The sequence below is a fragment of the Chelon labrosus genome (genome assembly GCF_963514085.1).
Source record: "Chelon labrosus genome assembly, chromosome: 18".
NCBI classification, from domain to species: domain Eukaryota; kingdom Metazoa; phylum Chordata; class Actinopteri; order Mugiliformes; family Mugilidae; genus Chelon; species Chelon labrosus.
The window spans coordinates 13,043,085-13,065,977 of NC_140351.1; the positions used below are offsets into that span (position 1 = coordinate 13,043,085).

At 42.6% G+C, this 22,893-nt stretch overlaps 1 protein-coding gene across 2 annotated transcripts in view; it reads left to right on the forward strand.

Moving 5' to 3' along the window:
• Positions 1–22,893, forward strand: part of LOC311503564 (uncharacterized protein) — a 51,360-nt gene that overhangs the window by 12,772 nt on the left and 15,695 nt on the right. For both annotated transcript variants that reach the window (XM_084566361.1, XM_084566362.1), the window contains exons 3-5: positions 16,269–16,516; positions 16,623–16,793; positions 18,036–18,167. In XM_084566361.1, the coding sequence (XP_084422487.1) occupies positions 16,269–16,516; positions 16,623–16,793; positions 18,036–18,167 (551 nt within the window). The remainder of the gene's footprint in view (positions 1–16,268; positions 16,517–16,622; positions 16,794–18,035; positions 18,168–22,893) is intronic.

Here is a 22,893-nt window from a genome sequence, read left to right on the forward strand (position 1 = left end):
ACATGGTTAAGGTAATATTATAATGTTGAATACACAGCGATCATCCACAACATTAAAACCACTGACAGATGGAGTAAATAACATTGACCATTTTGTGACAATACAATGTTCTGCTGGGAAACTTTTAGACCTGGCATTCATGTAGATGTTACTTAGACATGTAGCACCCACCTAGACCAGACCAGGCACACCCACCCTTTAGGAAGTTGGCGATAATGTTATGCCTGATTGGTGTACTTGCCAAACTCTTTGGAGTCCCACCCTTTTGCTATTTGCCTGGGGTTTCCTCACACATGATTACTATAAGTTATCAAGAAGACACAAGAGTTGAACTCTAGGAACACATGACAATATTTACCATGTAATTTCATGAGGTTATCAGTACTGTGGGGAACAAAGAAGAAGAATTGATTATTAAACAGTGCATAGAAATGCCACAATTGACATATCACGCCCCTTCTTCCTGCTGTCTGAATTTGGCGCCGTCGTGTCTGAGTTCCCTCTGAAATTATTTGTGAAAGGTCAGTCATCAGAAATTCGGCTGTTGACAGTCTTAATGACCAGTTACTCATTTCAAGTTTTGCTTCAAAAGGAAATGTCGACGATGTGTTGCTTCCATCTTTAAAAATGTGTTTGTGGCTTTTCACCATCCGCTGTTGCTGTAAACCTCTTCATTTCTGCTCCAACAGTTTCAGTGGGGGTGAAGTAAAGGCCTCAAAGCGCTGACTTTCTTTACCACTTGTTGGGCCCACATCCAAAACCTGTCAGTGTTTCATTGACAGGCCGACATTGTGGAGATACACAGAGATGGTCTCAGTGGAGCAATATGCACACACTGAGACTACGGCAAATGAAAACATGCTGGAAGCTACAAGCCTCGACTGTAAAAGCAGAGCTGATGTTTCCATCATGCAGAGCAGCAGCTGGAGCAGAGACATTACAGACTTTAGTCCACTTAAGGCGTTGGACCATTACTGAGCATATTGCTAGTTAACTACACTTTTGGGATAATGGTAATAAAACTGGGACACTAACATTGTTATTTTCATGTCCTTGTTTTACACCAATATGTGTAGATTTTTCACACGAAGTCGAGACCAGAGGGAAAAAGGAGTGTGTTGTTTAGGCAACATAACTGTTAGTCATTCCCCCAATACCTGATTAAAACTTCTACGAGCTGACAGATCCAAGTATTTGCCTTTCACTGTTTGTTATTGCCTTTAACGCGGTTGACCAGTCTCTGCCCTCACCCTCTTTCTTATATTTTCCTCTTTATTTACTCATTTATTTCTTTCCCTGTCCTTCTGTCTCTCAGGCATATAGTCATATAGGCCAAACCAACACACTCTGTATAGTATTCAGCAGAATAGAGCTATTGTCATATCGTCTTAGTTTGCCCTAACATTAGAATTAATCCACTACCCCGCAATCTTTGTCCATCGGCAAACGAGTACTTTTAAAAAGGCTTGCCCTTGCGTTAGCCACAGCACTCGAAGCATTTGGGAGACAAGAGGAATCTTCTGTTAAATTAACACGCCAATGAGCTTGACCTGGTTTTGACCTGACAATGATCCTAACAGCTGCTGAGTGTTCTCACTTGCTGTCGGACACCGGGATCAAGGATTGGGATCATTTCCTCCCCAAGGTGAACCTGCACCGCATTCTGACCCTGTTCAGCAATTGATGCTCTGCTCCATTATTTTCTTAGAAGTCTTAAGTTTTTACCCACAGTAGTAATGTGAACTATTTTGGCAATGTGTTCTTTGATAGAGAGTGTTACCATGGTGTTTTCATACCGCAATCGCTCAAGAGATTACTTGGCAGGTGTGCAGAATAACAAAGAAAATGAGTAGCTAATAGGAGTTCTTTATTTCACGTGTAAAACGTTTATTCCCTTACTTGGGTTAGCTGCAGTCACTGAAAAGTGTGTCGTGAAGTGGCCAACTAAAGTTCTAAATACAAATGATGTAAAGTTTAAAAGCGATGTCGCTCAGAAAGCTTTACAGGTCTCAGAGAAGACGAAGTAAAACCCTTTGCAGTAGAGCCGTGGGTGGGAGATTTACCAGAAAGTAGTTGCACTACGCAGAGGTTCAAATCACAAGGGCTTTAAAACTCAACATCGGGTTTATAGTAAGCCACAGAAGCATTAGCGAGATAGGGAACTGAGGAATAAAGCGTGGATCACGGTTGGCTCTCCAGTTCTTTGCTAAAGTGTTGGATGAGGCCAAGTCTCTGTGCCGACAGACAAGTTCTTATCAAACCAAACCAAGAAAAACATTTTGTACATTTCGTTGCATTGCTATATGGAAACCGAAACGCGAACTAAATATGACTGTGAACTGTAGCACGATATTGTCATCCGCTAAATTCAGAGGCTGGGTACAGACAGGATGTTCTTTTCCAATGTTCTCAGCACGACAAACACTGTCTTCCTTTGCCCTTGTTTGTATGTCTGAAGGGACGCTTTTATGGACCCTCGATATTACAAGAGCAGTTTTATGGTTCATGAATAGAGTGAGTGCATCCACTGAGTAAACACAGTTTCATGTTTGAAATGACCACTTGGGTCATGTAGGTCATTCTCATCTGGGTCAGCCAGGCCGGTCAAGACTCTTTAAACAGTGACGGTCAACAGGCGCTGTTGGACGCAGCCACTCTTGAGTCAATGAATGGACTGGACTGCGAGTGGATTGGCCGAGGGCCCGTTCTTCAAACTGGAGCGAGCAGCTCACGCTGTAGAGCCAAAGCAGATGGTATCACTCAGACCACCCCTCCACCCTCCCTCTGTAGGAACAGTTTGGATAAGCAACACGGGTATCTCCTGTGTGATGAATACAGACATGTCAAACGTTCGCCTCACTGCAAAGCTTTGGCATTCATCACTGGAAAAGAGGGGAAAGTGATCTAAAGAGATTTGTTTATGGCCGGAGGAGCTGATATGGATGAAGATGAAAAGGTCACAGGACCATGTTCAGTTGCAGATGTTGATCCTGAGTACATTTGTTGAGTTTATAGTTTTCCTCATCCTCCTTTCATGTCTCTCTCAGTTGCTTTATTACCTTCTTAACCAGTGTGCGTTTTTCCATACCTTTTCTACATTTTTTCCCCCCTTTTTGACAGGAACCATGACAAGCTATAGTCATGTTAAAAGGTCCCAGTTGCTTAGAAGCCTAAGTGAGGAAGAAGCCTTTTACATTTTTCTACTGAACTTCCTTCAGCTGACGATTGATTGTCTCCTCTACTTCTTTCACATTGTTCTCCACTCTCCACGTTGCTCATTCATCACGGTCACTTCAATTGAGAAATCCCCAATTCATCATTCTCCCCTGCCTATTAACGAAGAAAGAGACTTCGCAATGTCTCTCCACAGGTTCCGCGCTGAAGACTGGACATTGTGGCGGCAAGCTGCCAAGAATGGGCCGTGTTGTTTTTAGCCAGCCCATCATTTTTCTGACACTTTGGTCAGAGTGCAGTTTCTACAGCTGGTTAAACACAGCTTGGGGTAAGCCGGACAACATGCCGTTTACACTGAGCCGTGTGACTTCTGAACCCTATAGACATCCGCTTTTAACATCAGACTGCTTTAATTAACTTGAAGGCAGTATTCCAAAAGGTATTAAACATTGCCAAGCAATACCTTTTCTGAAAAGATCCAAATGTTTATGACTGAGGACTCAAAATTTTAATGTGGAAGTCAATCTCTTTGCTCCGTTGACATTTTATTAGACTGGTCAGTTTCAGTGCCTTCATTGACATTCATAGTGTGCGGAGAAAGACTGATAGGAGTGCAAAACCAGACCAGGTTCTGTTGTATTTGGTCCTTCTGTGTCACTTATAATATTGTGATAAGTTTTTATGTCTTAAGGAATTTCTCCCTGTGTAAGCTCACTGCAGCTATTGAGGATTTTTCATGGATTTGAGGTTTCCTTGAATAAGCAAACTTCAGGTTCAGCACGACAACATTTTGGGAACATTAGACCTTCAGTAGCTGTTCTTGGCTTGTTTAATCAGACAAATATGTGATGAATGGCAGCGAATGTCTCTTCAGTACATCGTGCAATTTCTTAAATGAGTCTTCTTAAAGTTGAATGAGTACATTAGGTGGCGTGATATGTGCACGGGTTTAGGACATAGTTGAACTACAGTTAATTTCATCCGTATAGCTAAGCAGCTGAGATGCATTTTATCATAAAATACTAACTGTTACTCCTTAGAGATGCATGTGATTCTTGATATTCAACTGAAAATGTCCTTAGGGGCTCCAAGCGAAATATTAAGAAAAAAAATACTTCAAATTTTTCACTTTACAAAGGTGATACTGTTCTCCTGCTGACTCTGCCGTGTTCGTTCCCCATATTGAGATGGAAGATAAGAAAGAACTGAAGGAGCAGGAAGCTGGCAGCAGTGTGCGTGTGTGTGTGTGTGTGTGTGGGGGGGGGGGGGGGGTGTGTATGGAAGTGTGTTTGGGGTGAGATAGACAGGAGGAATACTTGGCTCCGCTAACCTGACTATTTGGCTCTTGGCTCTCTCCGGCCTTGGATTTGCCAGCTTGTACGGGCATGGAGGAAAGAGACCTTTATCGGTGACCCAGCTCTTGTCCAGTCCCTTGGCTTATTTGGGCACACTGCACCCCTTTGAATAGCTGGCCTAGACTCTGACCAAAACAACTTAAAATCTGCACGACAGTCTGCATTCTTATATTTAATAATTTAACATTTTGATAAAAAAAGAAAAGAGACGAATTCCTTGGTTTCTGATTTATTGCAGTTAAGTTCTTAACAACAGGGTCTGCACTTTTAAAAATTAAAAAAACTAAGAAAAACATCATTATGACATCAATCAGGACTTGACAAGTTCATTCCGCCCTGACCTGCCTTGACCCCTCTCCTCCTGGATGCTACAATTACACTGTTTTCACTAGGCAGTCATTATATGCTCCTCTTCCATGGTCCGCTGGAGTCACACAGTGACCTTTAACCCATTGTGAAACCTACAGCAGTGTCTTCACTAAGCCCCAGTTTAGCATTAACCACTCTGCAGAGGGTCTGCAGGTTTTATAGGTGGGGTTAAAGGTATTTGTGGCTGCAAATCTTTCGAGGACATGGAAAATTCACACTCGAGATCCCATATGGCACTCTAAAAGTCAGCCATCCTTGCACTCTATATTTAATAGTATCAGTGCTTACTATCTAATATTTACATGAAACATTTGACCGAGCTCCACGTCGTCTGTAAACTGTTTACATTAGCACAAAACTCCACAACTGACCATTGCCCAAAGTTGATCAAAGAGCAGATATACACTAAAAGTCTTTCAGAGAGTAAGAGCTTTCCACTGTATACATTATCATATATTAAGTGGACAGTAGTCTGTAAGACCACCGGCCGCGAAAAAGCTGGTCCGACTCACTGCGAAACTGTGAACCCTGCTCCCGAGGATGAATGCTGGATGAAACACAAGAATGCGCTCTGCTTACCGCTCAGCCCCTTTTACCCCAATCCAGACCTCACTTTACTTGTCACACATAAGGCTCCCGTTGTATATCAGTGTGTAGTTCTGTGTCTGGGAGCTATAGAAAGAGAGACCTTTTTAAAGCTGCATTGAAAGATTTCTATGTCGGTTCAGTCTTTTATCTTCTCGGCTAGCCTCATTTTCCCTTCTAGAATTACATTTTCATATAGGATTTGGCCGCTGGTGGGAAGGCTCCTTGGCACAGAAATGGTTGCAAATTGAGCGTTTAAAAGCACGTAACAAAGAACTCTGAATACTCAGTATGATGGATGAATGTCTAAATCCACCAGCACTGAACATTAGACCAAGGCAATACCAACTTGGTCACTAATTCCTCATTCGTGCTTAAGCTACAGCAAGTTGTACTGGATAAGTGATTGCCGAACAGTGACAGTTATTGGGAAAATCTAATTTTTAGTGCAATTATGTCAGTCCTTCTTTGTAGTTTTGCTTTTTCTGTTTGTAACTTTTCTCCTTGTGTGTGCATGGGAACATTGGCAACTGAAATTTTGGGTCCTCTGGATTGTGAGTTGGGGGCTTATCTGGGGCCTCAAGCCATTCCCCAGCAGTTTTCGTGGTGAGGCGTGCTGTCCTGCTGGGGAAGCCTGATGCTGTCAGAAAATGTGGTTGGCGGTGTGCGTGCTTAAGCTATGTTTCGGTGAATGGTTACTGTTAAAATGTCATCCATATGATGGCGGGGGGCCCAGGGTTCCTAGAGCAGAACATTGCATTATAACGAGATGATCAATGTTATTCACTTCACCTGTCAGTGGCTTTAATGTTGAATGTTAGAATCCGTGCTCCAGAGTCTGCTCCGAGCTCTTGGAAGTGTTACGTGATTGGATGCTTGAACCACTTTGCATGTCTCAGTTTATATTTCGGCCACCTGAATCAGTCATCTATTTTGACAGTAGAACTATTGACCATAGTTTGGTAGACTCTCGGAGAGCCTGTTCATTCCTATATATCATGTAGACACGTTATTTAGACACGTACCGCCAACTTAAACATTGTTGTTGATGAGGCATTCCCACCCCATAGCGACAACACTCCCCAGTGGCAGCAGCCATCCCCAGCAGGACAATGCGGCTTTCCACAATGCAGAATCTGCAAAAACAAATAAAAAATAGTAGGATAGTACATGCCGTTGACTGAGCTTCCAAACTTCCCACACCTCAAACTGATCAAGTGTCTGTGGGATGCCCTGGAACAAGCCTGATCCTCCCCTCAACGGCCAGGTCCCAAAGACTCCCCAACCAGCGTTCTGGTGCCAGATAAGATAGGATAGGATCTGATGCATCTGAACTTTGTGGGAGGCAAAAGGGAGAACTAAACAAAATTAGACAGGTGGTTTAACTTTACGTAACTCTGCCCTTCAAACACACGCATTAGTTTGGACATTGCACCTGTTCCCAACTTCCCAACTTCCTCCCAACTTAAAACGATCGCAGTCGCAACCACTTCAACAGCTACAGCGTAAACTGGACACTTCACAACTTTGCTGACAATTCTGTTGATTAAAAATAAAAAATTGCAGGCGAACAGAATGTGTGTGCACCACTTCAGCAGTAATGAATTCCATCTCCTCTCATCTGGGAGGTTTGCTCGGTGGTTTCAGTGCGGCAGCTGGCATCAATAAGGATGAGATGGGAGTGCACTACCTCATTTTGCTGCGGTGGGTACGGCGAGTCATTTCTTGGATCCGAAATCGATGCGTTGGCGCTGGTTAAGTTTCACTTGTTTGACAAAAACACAAAGAGGCGTGTCTGTTTGGACCGCGTTTGCAATGTGGTGTTTCCAATTAATTTCAATTATGGCGAGTTAAGCAGAGTCCAAAAGTCAGAGATTTAGAATTTCTAGAATTTTACATTGTTTGTGCTATTAAACTTATAAAACTATATGAAAAATTAAATATCTAATGACGCCATAACAAAGCTTATTCATAGTTTGGCGCCACGATATCTATTAAAACTTGAAGCAATCTCTTCTGTCTCTACTTCTGACGGTTCCAACCACAGAGATCTGTTTTACTCAGTCTGCCACCGAAGCCACTTAGCATTAACTCTCCGTCCAACTTATCACTTCCTCCCTGCGGATTCGTGCAACGTTTGGCTACTGTGGAATTTCCCTGAAAACATTTCATGTTTAGGATTCATTTCCCTCTACCCGATGAGCTAATTGCGTTTTCTTATTTATTTTTTCCAGACGTGGGAACTAATAGCTCATGCCTGAATAATCAGCCTATTAGCACAATGCTGAAGTTGCCCTTTTTGTTTTATAATGGGACCACAACTCTGTACGGGGGGGTTGTCTGGGGACATAGACGGTTTCAGCTGCCTTTGTAGAGTGGTACCACCGAGCCAAGAACATAATGTGTCATGGAAAACTGATTTGTTGTGAAATCTTGCACACATAATTTGGATGTGGTTGGTGGAGATGTTGTTGGTAACGGCAGAATATTCTTCTCCTCTGTAGTCGGTAATGATTGCACTTTGCTGTGACTCATGTTCTCAGCAGCTGCATCAGGAGTACTCTGTTTAGATAACCAACCGCCGGCAATGAATGTGGATGAATGTGGTTGAAAAGAATGGAGAGAGGCTCTTGTAAAACTTGGATTTAACCAAAATTTCAAAAGTTCCCAAATGTTTTTGAGCCAGAAATAGCCCAGACGTTCTCATGTCTGCTTGAGTCTGGCTCTGCCAGTTCGTACTGTTTGTTGACCTAACTGCCATTGGCCTGATAAGCAGGGCCGAATGGAGTCACTTGATGGCTTAATAAGTCACTTGAGGGATTTATTCAAATATGAATTCAAAATACCTGCAGAGATATACTTGGCTGCTATGGATACCGCGATTTGTTCCAAATCCCGTAAACCATCTGGTTCATCTTACAAGCTGTTGAAATTTAAATGGCTGTAAAAGCTTTTTGTGTTTTACGGGGCTAATCAGCTGTTCTGTTGCAGGGCTATTAGAGCATGTTGGCTTTACTCTGGAAAATGTCCTACTCAGAACAGTTGCTGGAGCCAACTGTTTCGTCTAATATCACATTTTTGAATTTAGTTTATGTTTTGATCTTTTGTCTTTTGCAAGTTTTTTTTTTTTCCAAACCAACTTCAAAGCAATCTGCCATCTCATTACATTAAGAAGGCTTCCTGACCATTCAGGTTCTGACCAAACTGAGAACAAGCTCCTCTTGTGTACATTAAAGCTGCACGGGGTAAACCCCACATGGCATCTCCAGGTATCTGTTTGCATTTCTCCGTGAATGAAGGACTCCATTCAAACCGTGCTTTCGAAGGACTAAATAGGTGAATTTACAGTACTCCGCTGCTGTCCTCATTTTTGATTCCTCGGCAGAAATGGTCATCCTGGATAAATAAAATCAAAACCAAACTCAAATGCACAGTGACATACTCCTAGAAATATTTTCTTTCCCCCCCATTATTCTGGTGAACCAAGCCTGTAAACAGTAGGACACATTTTCCCATACAAATCATAATATCAGCAGCGTCTCTTTCCATGTGTGGCTCATATGGCTCAGCTGCTACAGTAAGGTGCTTGCAACACCATGTAATGTCTTTTCCCACTGGGATCAATAAATGGTTGCAGTATCAACCACAAGCAGTCTGTTTTGGATAAAAATGCTCCCTGAAAAGCTGCATCACATTGAGCAAATCTGGTAGCGTGCTGACTTGGAGACATTTTTGAGTGTCAGATTATTTGTTTTTGTGCGCACAGGCTTCCTATTTCTGCGAGCTTTACTATCATGCTCCTAACATGCAGGAGGGTCACATGTCCTCGTGCTACCTCATAGATATGTCCATCTCATGTTCTTCTTGTGCATGATAGCAACACTTCCGTGATACACTTATTTCTGTCTCAGTCTTTGAATTTTTCCTATTCCTATATTCCTATATTCGGCAGATGTGGGGTTTTCCTACCTTCCCTTTTTGCCCACAGGCAAGCCATAATCAAAATATTCCGTAGTACTCTGTATAAATCAAAGTGCAGAATGAGTAAATAACATTCATGACCATCATGTGACAATACAATGGTCTGCTGGGAAACTTTTGGACCTGGCATTCCATAGACACCACCTAGACCAGACCAGGCACCCCCACCCCATAGCAATGACACTCCTTCGTGGCAGCAGCCATCCACAGCAGGGTGCAGACACGCAAAAACAGTTTAGGAACAACTCAAAAAAAACATGAAAAACAGCACAAGGTGTTGACCTGGCCTCCAAATTCCCTAGATCGCAAACTGATCAAGTATCTGTGGGATGCACTGGAACAAGCCTGAACCACAGAGGCCCCTGTCCTCAACCCACAGGACCCAGAGACCCCCACTAACAACATTCTGTTGCCAGACACCACGGGACACCCTCAGAAGGCCCATGTCCATTCTCTGATGAGTCTGTTTTAGAGACACAAGGGAGACCTACACAATGTTAGGCAGGTGGTTTTAATGTTGTGGCTGATTGGTGTATTAGATTCATCAGTAATAGGATTTATCCTTATTCTAGGACGTTAAAACATTTTCTCCTTGATGTCTTGATGGCACAAATGTTCAGTTGGTCTCAAGGAGGAAGTGATCAGGATTTGGCTTCACGACATACATATTATGATTGTGAACAAACATGGAAGTAAACTGCAACTTGATTGTTTGGCAGAGGCAATAGTTCCAGGTGTTACTGTGATAAATGTGGGCTGTGTTATAGTCAAGAAATGCATCGTTTTCACACCACATGATGCTCTGTTTCTTTCGCATTGTGCTAACGCAGGAGAGCTAAATCACATACAGTACAAGAGAGAAAGTCCCATTGTTTCTATCTGTGTGACACATACTTCTGCTGTGTTTTTTTCTCAATTATGGCACAGACTTGGCACTTTAGCTCGGCGCTAACAGAGCATCTTTGTGCTTAACGGGGGTTTCTGCAGCCTCACCTGGTCTCACACAGGCCTAACCGCACTCGCAAATCAAACACGCGGGCTTGTGTGGTCTTAACAATTTACCTAGAACTTCCTGCCGCCCGCTACAGCACGAGGCCGACAGTGCTTCTGTTCTGCCAATTAAGCGCTGAGCCTCTGGGATGAAAGGATGTGAGAGGTACCTTGTTTCGTCTGTCTGCAGGAAAAACACGTGGCTGTTTATTTGAAAAAGAATTTGTCTGCAGTGATAGAGCGGAACAGAGAGGAAATTACTATTTATTTGACGTTTGTGCCATCGCACAGATCTTACGATGTCTCGAACAGATGTTAAGTGACTGATGCGGACCGTAAAAACTTAAAAGACAATTTTACATTAACAACAAATGTTAACACTGCTACTAATAATTTTCACATCATACATGTGTATGATTGATTCCTCACCTTCTAAGCAGGATTTAATCATCATTCTCATGACAAACTCATTCCATTAATGTTTGTGTCAAATGAGTTTTAGTTGCTGGGGAACACAATTGTTAGCAGCTGCATCCCCCTCATTTACAGGACACCCACACATTCGATATTTCAAAATCTGCTGGCAACAAGTAACCTTTTCATCCAGTAAATGATCAGAATCACATTATTAGTTCAGTGTTCTGTATTTGTTTGTTGCCTGGCTTTGATTTCCTTTATCTTCGCAGCCTTCATTTTCAGGGCTGGCTCTTATCAAGATTGAGCTTTTTCGCTGTGAGTTATGGCAAATGTCTCATCGTATAAGTTCATGTCAGTCTAGCTGAAAGATGTTTGGGAACAGTTGAGGGGGATAAAGTGATTACACAGTGTGTGGGAGGGAGAGTCGTGCGTTTCGTAAGATGTGGTGTGACGACAGCCGCAGAAAATAATCATTTGTTCTGGGTTGTTGGTTCTGAAATGAGGCTTTGTGTACGTGTGGATGTGCGCTGAAGATTTAAGCTGCATGAGAATAATCTATCACGGTGTCCGTGGTGATGGTCTGATTAGACTCCAGAGCCCCTCATCAGATCTGACGGCTCATTAAAAACTCCTGTGAACTGACTGACAGCCGAGGGGCTGACTTTGGCCAGCACCATTTAGATCTGTCATCACCACGTTATTACGACCCCGATTTCTTTCCAAGTCTTAAAGGGCCAGTTTTTATATCTACTCCAAGGTACAGTGTTTACCCAGCAGACCCGAAGTGCTCATCACCAGTAAATATCAGTAGCTGTATGTATGCATGATTTGGTACTCTCAAGTAAACTGGTGGTATCAGTAGAAATTAGTTTTGCTGTGTCTTGCCAGATGTGTGTGTTGGATTTCACCTGTTTTTACTCAGTTTAACTCTTAAGCTTGTTACATACTCGGTGAGAAGCAAGAAATTTGTTCTCACTCCCAGGGCTGCAAGAACAAGAAAAAAGTTTGTTTTGGATAATTTATACTTCACGAGAAACTCAAATGCGGAACTCGGTATACGACACACGCTCTAAGCATTAACGAGACGCACTTGTCTTATTATTTTCGGATGTCGGCCGGCGTTCGTTCAGCATGCGCCCACACACGGTTTGCCGAATAGTGGCCACACTGCGAATATTAGCATCTGGGAGCACACAGAGTGGCCGCTAGCATTTCCGAAGCAACCACGACTGCTTCTGATTCCTGACCAATCACAGAACAGTAACCGGACACCACGCGAGAAACAAGTTCTGCCTGGTTGATGCGTCAAGAACAAGCTGCGAGAGCTCCCAAAAAGACTAGGCTGCGAGAGCCTTTACTCCAAATTAGTTAGTTTCTGATCAGCCAGTACAATATTCTCATATCTCTTGACGAATGCTGAATTCCCTCTAAATACACATTTAGCTTACCATTTAACCGGATGTTCATTTACATTTAATATTGTGCAGTAAATTGCCTTTTGAGCAAACGGCCTTTAGCTACAAATTAAATTAAAGATTAAACATTTTATATTTGAACAATAGATCTTTTTTTTTTAAACAAAGGCTCAGTTATAGTCTATCGAATAATATTAACCACCCTAATGACAGTCATCATGTCTTTCAAGAAGTGCTCAAGTCAAACTAAGTTAGCAGCATGTCTCTGACACACGCCAGAAACACAGAGAGAACAGTGTTTGGACTGACTTTTCCTCATTTTGGACAGAAAGCAGGCACGCTGTGCGCGCGCAGAACCGACACACAAATCCTCACACACAAAAAATTATTTACATGTCTATTTCCTCATGTAGGAACACAAATTTTTACAAAATATGGCCACATAACTGTGATTTTATGAATTTATTTTACATTTTGCTCAACCTGGGTGCTTCTTCTTGAGTTATAGTTTTTATATAATGCAGCCATGCCCATTGCACCATGGTTTCCTATAGCTACTGTCAGTCAAGACCTCTATATCTGCTTTCTAGTATATTTTTCTTAATGAAGACAGAAGCATGTCCTCTTTCTGATGGACTGACACAGCATGCAGTAACAGACATGACTGAGTAACATCAATGATTATACAATGTCATGATGCTACATGGCGAATCTTATCTACGACCATTGCGAGTGAAAGCCATCCTGCGAAATTAAATTTATTGTCCCAGGTCTACATCCTCTTTTTCCGCAGAATAAAAGAGCTTACCTTACCAAAGCCAGTGTTATTCCTCAGTGGCTCAGACCTTAATCACATTGCAGCAGCATCTTGTACTCCATTCATACACCTTGAACTTATTACTGTGATCACTAGCTGGAGGACATACACTGCATCTCCTGAGCCTTCCTCTGCTCTCGTTCTCATACCCTGTTCCAGTGCAGGTGGTGTTCAAACCCAGCCAAAGCTGATTAATCCGAGAAGTCGCACCCTGACCGGAATTCCTCACAAGTTTGTCACGGTTAACGTGATTTTTTTAATTTTTTCGCTCTGGGATGTTTTACATGTTCGCTGATCTACTTTCATTATTTACAGTATTAAGGGTTTTCATATGTCATCAGAATCCCTTCTGCGCTGTCAGCTGACCGCTCGCGGCCGGTCTTGCATCATGAGAACTGGAGCTGAGGCAGAGAGTGTATCTGCGTTTCCATGGCGACCTGTCCAGCTGTTAAGTCTCCGACACAGTGGAGGAACATCTGCAATGAAGTCACTCTTGGGCAAAGACGCAGCAAAGTGACAGGTTGAGCTCTGGGAATTTTGGCGGGACTTAACCGCTGACGACACGGAGGAGATACTGAGAGAAGTTCGTGTCTGGAGGCGAGGCGGGCCAACAACCCAGTCACCAGTTTCTGATTATAGGATTTCTTTGGAATCAGAAATGGGTCAAAAGAGTATTTGGGAAAATGGCTTGTTTTAGCTCAGTTAGATTGAAGTGCCTAAATGTTAAGACAGTCAGCGAAATCTTGATGCAGTTATCTTGAGCTAATACCCTTAAGTCCTTAAAATAAAAGCCAAGCAAGACACAGGAGCTTGTTCACAACAACAGACATGTAATCAAATCTTTGTGGAAGTTGCTAGACAAACCTGTGGTGGACACATGTTGTTTTCTGATTTTGTGGATGGACAGAAGTCCAGTTTTTGGATCTCAGTTGCACATTTGTGCAGAGATAAGTCTGCTTCTCCAGTCCAGTGAAACTAGCTGCTATTGAGGTTTCACAGCCGTATGGGGTGTGGGTTGCACCTCTTTGTGTGTGTGTGTGTGTTTTTTTTTTTAATTGCCACAGCCTGTAGAGGTTTCAATCCAATTAATGCATGGGGGAAGGAGTGTGCCTTTCTTCCTGTGAGGCCACACACACTCAGTAGTTGTGGAAGTCTTTGTGTTTGCACTCTCCTTCTCAGTCTGCCCCGATTTTCCCCACTTCTTCTTCTTCTTTTTTTTTTTTTTTGCCTTTGTCGACCCACACACGCCACGCGGTGAGTCGAATTTACAGGAGCTGCCACTGCACAGCATGTGTGTATTAGTCTAGGGCCCTAATGCCTTCCAGATGCCCGGCTCCTATACCCCGCTGCCCGTACTCAGTGAAAGAACAGACAATAAGGAGAACCAGGTGTGGAGGAGACTATGTGGAGTGTGTTTGTGACAAAGCGCGACCAAGATATAGAGAAAGTTGTTGTGGTAGGTGGGTATTTGCAAAGTTCTTGCATGCCTGCTGCGGAGAGAATAACAGTCACTGGACACATATTCTGCCATGCTTGAGAATTTGTATGTGCGACAGACAGAAAACAATGCAGATGTGCATTCAGCCGAGCGTGCAGTAGTGGTAAATGTACAGAATATGATGACAGGTAAAGAAACTTCAGACAGATGGATGCTCCTTCTCAGTCTCTTGGCAAACTTTATGGGGTGTATCTGACATGTTGTCAAAATTTCTGAAGGCAGAAACGAGAGAGGTTGGAACAGACAGACCTCGCTGGCTACGTTTAAATAGACACTTCTGCTAATAATCAGAATAATAGCCCAGTCGGAGCTAAAAATGCTTTATGTGACCGCCTCAATCAGAACAGACTTGTCTGATCAGAAGGCATTTTCAGATCGAGAGGGCTGTTGTAAACCTTGATCCTCTCTTTGGTTGCAATTAATATTATTTCTTCAAGGTTTGTCCCACGTGGGTAAATATCAGTTGACGTGAGGATTTTCCCAGATGGACAATGTGTCTTTATTTGTCATCTTCTATTGAATCAATTCAAAAACATCTTCTGTTATATTTTTGGCAGATTTAATGCGGGCGCGACCGCTTTGCATATGTCAAAAAAATTCGAGTTTTGAAGCATGTAAACATATATCTCATCCATGGAAAGTGTTGAGTTGGAATTTCTGAATGATCCAAACAAAGCCATTGTCTCTTATAATCTGAAAGTGCTCATGGATAAAGAGGCGTGAAAGAAATTCATAACCTACCGGGCGACAAATCCCAACTCCATTGTCACAGACCTTCAGTCCTGACCCTAAAATGGGTTAGCCCACTAGAGGGCACAAGCTAAAATAAGGCGTGGGCTATCATTTGCCCGCTGCTCTGTATGGACTCTGCACACTGAACATGGCAGCTTCATTTATTTATTTATTTAGGACTAGGTGCCAACCACTGTTTCACTTCAGCTTTACTAGCTCATGCTTCTAATTATACATGTGAGTGTTTTAATGTGTGTGGAGTGAATGGTTTCCATTGTTGTAGTCTTGTTTCTGTGTCTTTGTTAAGCAGATCTTTATTTGACTGTGATTTCCTGAGAAAATAAAGTTTAGCTTTTGAAAAATCAATGACCTCAGTGATCGCCACCTTTCAAGGCTTTATACTTATGGCATCTTAGTGATGCATGTATTACTTTACATTTTTCACTTCCTGAAATATGTCAAACCAAGCGATGCGGAACAAACTTTAGGACTCTCTTGCATTTCCTCTGCTCTGCTCAGTATAAACAGCAGAAGAAACTCTCATGGTGTGGTTTGAAAAAAAACAAAAAAGTGCCAGAAAGATAATAAATCCTTTAGTTTCTGAAGGATCAGGCTGGGTGCTCTCAGGCAAACAGGATTTGTCATACATCATGAAGACACTAATTGCAGTGACTAAGACAACAAATGTATGAAACCCCACATTCTGCTCCCGTGAAGCTCAGTTTCACCCCTGACGCCATGTTGTGTCCATATGGCTGCAGCCAGTTTTCTTGTAGCCCGTTTGTTTGATGACATTCAGGTCAGTTTATTTTTGCGGGGTAAAGGTGTCCAAAGGCCAAAGATGAACTCCGATAGACTTCATTGGAGGAGATGTATATTTTCTTTCTTCCCCTCCACTAACATGTTTTCCACCTTTTGTGCTTGTTATTTTGCAGACCGCGGTTCTCAGGGATCCTTGGACCTGACGGAGCTGATCGGCGTACCCCTCCCTCCCTCCGTCTCCTTTGTCACGGGCTTCGAGGGTTACCCCGCCTACAGCTTCGGCCCGGACGCCAACGTGGGCCGACTCACCAAGTCCTTCATCCCCGACCCCTTCTATCATGACTTCGCCATCACCGTCACGGCTAAGCCCACCACCCGTGGCGGCGGCATGCTGTTCGCCATCACGGATGCTTATCAGAAAGTGAGGCAATGTGATTGTATTTAACTCCCCTCTTGTGAATCGTTTTCCTCTTTGTTTGCGTATATAAATGGAATGAATGTAAAGCTTTTGTGTGTTCTGTTTTAAGATTGTACAGTTAGGTGTGGGGTTGTCTGAAGTGGAGGATGGTTCCCAGAGAGTCATATTGTACTACACCGACCCAGAAATGAGAGGCGGCACCCAGGAGGCAGCTTCCTTCAAAATGGGAGACCTAACAGGAAGATGGGCCAGGTTTACACTGACTGTACAGGGTGCAGAGGTAAGTCCAGATAGTATTTTATTTTAGTTACAGATGTACTTACACCATTACAGTATAAAAATTTGGCATTAAGGGATTTTTCATATAATAAGCAAGAGTGCATGATTCTCAGTGAAAGAAAAAGCATCTATGCAAGGAAAAAACTTTTACCTCCAAACCATGGTGACCTTATGGTTTTTGGGAACATAATTCTAATGTCAGACTTTTCAGAAAACTAAAAGAAACCCTAGAGCAGCTGGGTATTGCAATTACAGTGTTTCCCATACAATGTTAATAGTATGGCGGCCCGCCATGGTCTAATTTACTCCGCCATGGTCTCACAACAAATGCACGTCTCAAACAACGTTGTGCTTGCATCGTGTTTTTCCTATTGCTCCTAAAGCGTCTCATTTGCTAAAACTTTATTTAATCTTACATACATTTGTCGATAGAAAGCCACGTCTCAACAGCATTGTGTTTAGCATTCATGTATATGTACTGCACAGGCTGCTGCTAATTGTCGCTAAATCTAACATTAACGTCATTACGGTAATTTAATCACAGACTGATAAGAAACGCACGCTCTTATTCTACATGCGGACACTTCATATATTGTATTAAGTGCTTTTAATGGGTGGGGTGGGATGGTATCGTAATTAGAGTTTTTTATTAAGACAGTATACCCCCCCAACATTGAATTACTAGTAAACATCACTGAAACCAGTGCTAGCCAACAGTTTTACATAAAACTGTAAACCAACAACTTTGATGTCTTTGTAATCAGATTTTTGATGGTTTTCAGCCGTTTAATGAGTGTGTTTAAATGGATATATTAATGTGTCCTAACGTTTGTTTGTTTTTTGAGAACAATGGAGCTTTGTGGCACAGAGGAACAACCAGGCCCTGGCTACACAACACATAGTTTTTATTAGCTTGAAGTCACTGTTGCTTCTATTTTTTCGTAGGATTAATTGGCAATAAGGAAAAAAGGCACCAGGCTTTAACATTTATCTTATGTAATAGCTTCTTATCATATCAATCCCTGTGGAAGTTGGTGCGTTCCCCCCTTACTTGACATATCAGTCATGACATGACATCCTCAGTCAGTGCTGTTAAATAGGTTACATGTTGACATTTGTTGCAGATATATATTTAACGTGCGAGTACTTTGTCAATGAATTACACATAGATCTCAGATAATATATGGCACTGCGTATGGCTTATGGTTTCAGAGTTGAAGCATGTGTGCCCTTGTCCTTGCAGGTGCGTCTCTACATGGACTGTGAGGAATACCACAGAGTGGACTTCACCCGGAGCGCACAGCCTCTGACCTTCGAGGCCAGCTCAGGCATCTTTGTAGGGAACGCTGGGGGTACAGGCCTGGCGAGGTTTGTGGTGAGTCTGGATGGTTCTTTATCTACTGTTGTGTTTGTTCCTAAGTGCAGCGCCAAGCCTGTATCATCTCTTCATGCAACACTTCTGTAGTTTCCTATTCTGTCTGGCCCTCGATGACTGCTGTTTTCCTAGTTAGTTTATTCCTCATTCCAAATGTCACTGTGTTTGGATCAGTGAGTCAAGAATGGATATGAAATCCACATCAAGTTGCAGAAACAAACGTGGAGTTTGGGCCATTGCCTACTTTAGATTTGAGACATGAACACAATAGTCTCTGTTGGCAGCTTTATGACCGCCTCAGGAGACGAGGAATGAATGACCGCATGTGTTTATGAGCGCTGCTTTATCCTACGAGAGCTCATAAATGACAGGCTGAGTGTGATTTACATTTTTGGAATATGGATGATCGTCTCATCTTGAATGACTTACAGTGAGTGCGACTGTGTGCAACTGCCAGCGCTTCAATTAAAGAGAATCAAACAATGGTGAGGATGGATAGGGTGGAGGATCCCGTTCCTCACAATAGCTGTTAAAAATATCCTTGTGCTGAGAAAATAAGATCCGGGAGAAGAGGTAGTAACGCATGCAACGCTGCTTTGTGCTCTCAGTGCTCTTGTAAAAGAAAATAAACCAGTAAATGTTCAGCACTTTCCTGAAGCTATGATGAGAAGAAAAACAATACATTGTAAAGGGACTAGCTATGACCTAGGACGAGTAGAGTTTATATTAGTCTGTGTTGAATCATTAGGACAATAAAACCTGTCCAAATAATGGCTAAACTAGAGCAACGATAAACAACCCTCTTCTATGACATTCTTCAACCTCTTGTCCTTTTCTTCCGTGATTTGTTCTTATGCAAGGTCACGTCCCAGACAAACTACAAGATGTTTCATTTCCAAGACAGTGGAAAGAAATTCTTATCGCCAGGCAGCATTTATTAGAGAAACCCGAGGAGAGTTTCAAAGAAATCCAATGAGCCACTGAGGGGAGAGCGTGTGTTTGTTCAGGGGTTTTTTTATTTCAGAGGGGAGTCCATTTTGTTGCTGGAACAATCCATCAAACAGGTTTCTCTAACTAGTGTGGTTTAAAGCTCAACTCTGACGTTCGTATTTACATCACGAGGAGCTAGAGTTTCATTTTGGACCAAAGTCACCTGCCTGGAGCTTCATTTAAAATCTCACAGCTGTTTAATTCTTCATCTTGTGTTCGCAGGAAAAGTGGAAGTTTCCGAAAAGGTTTTTTATTTAGCATCAATTTGTTTTGACTGACTATAGTACAAGAAGTATTTTTATAGATTTCATAGTGGCTTTGAGGAGAAACCAGGAACATAGACCAGTAATAAAGAAGACAGAAGGTTAATTTTCCCCATAGTATTACAGTAGAGTTTAGCCTCTATTTAATTAAGATAAAACTATTATCATTCAGTCCCATGACTCATAGCAGTTGGTGTTCTGCCAAAATATTATATTTACATATTTATCTTTAATAAAGCATCATAACAAAAACGGAAGGTGCACTATTTTACATTTGGATAGAACCGTTTCCACTGCTTCAGCCAATGAAAGCTAGTTGCCGGCTGCATCCGATTCAATATCAAGTACCGCATTGATGTTTTTAGCCAACTGAGAAGAAGGAAAAGCAGTCAAAGTGTCACACACTTTAATTTAGGACCTTTAACTCTGACAGTTACAAGCCACTTTTAGCCTTAAGGCTGTTACATACTCCGCAAGAAGCAAGAAGTTTGTTCTCGCAGCCGTCATTTGGGAGTTCTCTGATCTTGTTCTCGACACATCAACCTGTCAGAACTTTTTTCTCGTGTGGCATCTATTCTGTGATTGGTCAGAAATTGGAAGTGGGGGGTGGTTACTGCGGAAAATCGGAGATGCTAGCAGCCACTCTGTGAGCTAGCAGATGCTCATATTCACAGTTTGACCGCTAAACTCTCCAGGGCAGAGATCGGCATACTGTGTGTGGGTGCATGCTGAATGAATGGACACGGTCGTCAAAACGACTGGCCGACATCTGAAAGTAATAAGAAAAGTGCGTCTCGTCGTCTGTCCCCTCCATCTCCCACAATGCTTAGCGTTTGTGACGTATGCTGCAGTGGAGTTCGGCAGTAAAGTTTACCTGGAACAAATTAGCAGATCAAACTTTTTTCTTGTTCTTGCAGCCATAGGTTAGGAGAGAGAACAAATTTCTCACTTCTTCTGGAGTATGTAACAAGCCTTAGCGTGCCTATTGGTTGAGATAATGAATGAAGTAGAATTGAAGAGCAGAATGTCTACTCTCACACCATGGACCTCTGTTGCAAGTCACATCCCTCCCTCTTTCCTCGGCTCTTTACCCTTAAATGACAGTGAGAGGGATCCCTATGTGGCATATACCATTGTTTAAGACTCATAAGCTGGGCGATATCCCCCCCCCAGGACTTCTAAGTGTTTCTTTCTCTTGCCATTAAGCTGCATCTCTTTCACTGCGCTCTTTACACCGTCCTCCTCTGTCAGACAAAGAGGACCAGAGGTGACCGTCTGTTTCCAGCTGTTCAGTGTTTGAACTGGCAGCTCAGTCAGAGATCCTCCTCCTCCTCCTCCTCCTCCTCCTCCTCCTGCAGGGAGACTAATAACAGCCACAATGCAGCAGAAGCTCTCTGCAGTACTACACGCCCTCACATCTTTTTTGAGTTTCCTCATACTCCCGGAGACACTGAATGCCTTGCTTGATCGCAGTGTTCAGAAAGTTTGGTTCCGGATGAGTAATTTATGAAGTATAGTTTGCCTCGAAGCAATTTTTCTTTTGAGCACACTGGTGAATTTGTTTCCCAAATGGCGTGAATGATCTTTTGAAACTGAAGAATTGGAGTAAATATTTTGTCTTATGCCAGTGTGTTTTTTCGCAGCTTTGCAGAAAGAGTTTGTGGTGAAGATATGAAGACTCAGTGATGTACGTGCTGAGATTTCAATTGAGAATCAAGCCCTCTTGTGAAGGAATCATATCCCATATTGCTCTACAGTCAAAGAATAGTATGAAGTAAATAAATCAAATGGTCAGATGTTATAGCAAAAGGAGACTATTTAGTATGTATAGCAACAATAATGTGTTATACACTGGACACAGGGGTAATGAACGGCGTATCCCCTCTGACGCACTTTATCTAAAGTGATTTTCTGAAGGGACCCAGAAGTAGAAGTACTTAACGTTTTTCGTAGCCATATCTGAAAACTACTAACCACCAGTCTGGGGGACGATTCCCAGACTCCGACTCAGACAAAATATATACAAACTCAACATCTGGTATATTAGCTGCAAGAGTTTGAGGCTTTCAGTCTGACCACAAACAGGAACCAGCGAATCATCTCCTCATCTTTAACTACCATGTCACGTTTGTCACTTCCAGACATGTCACGGTAGATTTAAAGATGACAGAGCTTGTAGCTTTAGAAATTGTCTTCATGTCCATTACACCAAACCTCCTGACAAAAGAAAGATAACATCTCAGACGGTAACCAAAGCCGAACTGAGCACAGCGTAGGTTCAGGCAGACCTTGAGGTCAGGCTCAGCTGATTGCTCAGCTGATGCATTCATTGCAAATCTTATGCAGGGTGCGTTATTTCAGCTGCTGTAACCTGCCCACTCCTGTTGCTTCGTCTTTAAGCTGATTTGCAAACCATTTCCTCTCCAGCTGCTCCATTTCATGCTGGGTCTTCCATGTAGGCACCAGGAAGGGCAGGCAGGTCCCAGAACAGAGCCGTACTGCCAAAAACTTAGTGGTCCTGACTGAACTACCTTTTCCTTTTAGGCCAGACGCTTTCATTTTATTGGCTTAAATTCATTCCCAGTGAGCCTGCCTCTTAGCCTCAACTACACAGCCTGAAATGTCGCTGTTAATGCCCCCAGAGTGAGATTATACTTCAAGTAGCTTTCCTGACTTTTATTTTTTAAGATGTCCAGTTGACTAGATTTGGCGGTTGCGTATATTTTCCTTGTTTCAGACACTCTTGAGTACGTTTGGATGCAGTCATGTGTGTCACAGACACACCAGCTTTGGTGAATGTGTCACTCGAGCACGCTGACACTGACCCGCTCTGTTTAGTTTATGATCTTACCATTTAAAAAGTGACCAAATATAAAATTCATCAACGCGGTTGTGGCTTCGACGCGAGGGCGAATTCACATGTTAAAGCTGTTTAAAAGGTTGCGTGGCGCATTCTTTGTCTCAGATGTGTTGTTTACAGCTAACACATGTCTCTGATTTAGTTTGCTGTCCCAGCTCACATCCACCCATTCCTTTTCTCTTGCTTGCTCTCTGTTCCTCCCTCCATCTTTGTTTCTCTCTCATTTACCATCGACTTTCATTGGCCGTGCTCCATTCCATTAAAAACAGGTGTTTGTTCTCTCGCCTGATCTCGGTTATCAGCAAACTTGGCTGAAGTTTTGTTTAGCAAGTATTTACTGATCTAATAAGAAGGGAGGGCCACCGAGTCTCAGATTTAAAGGAGCATTCACGGTAGTATGAGTGTTTGCAGATGAACAACATCTGCGGCCGAATACGCGTAGACATTAGGCCACCTGAACAGAATTAAAGGTTTACAACTCTTTGCGATAACTGATTAATTATCGCTTTAACTGACATTGTTCTCTCATTTTTCTTTAAATCTGAAAAATGTGTTTCTTATTGTGATACCTGCAGCCAGAAGTATTTAAAGAAGACGCCACACATCGGTCGAC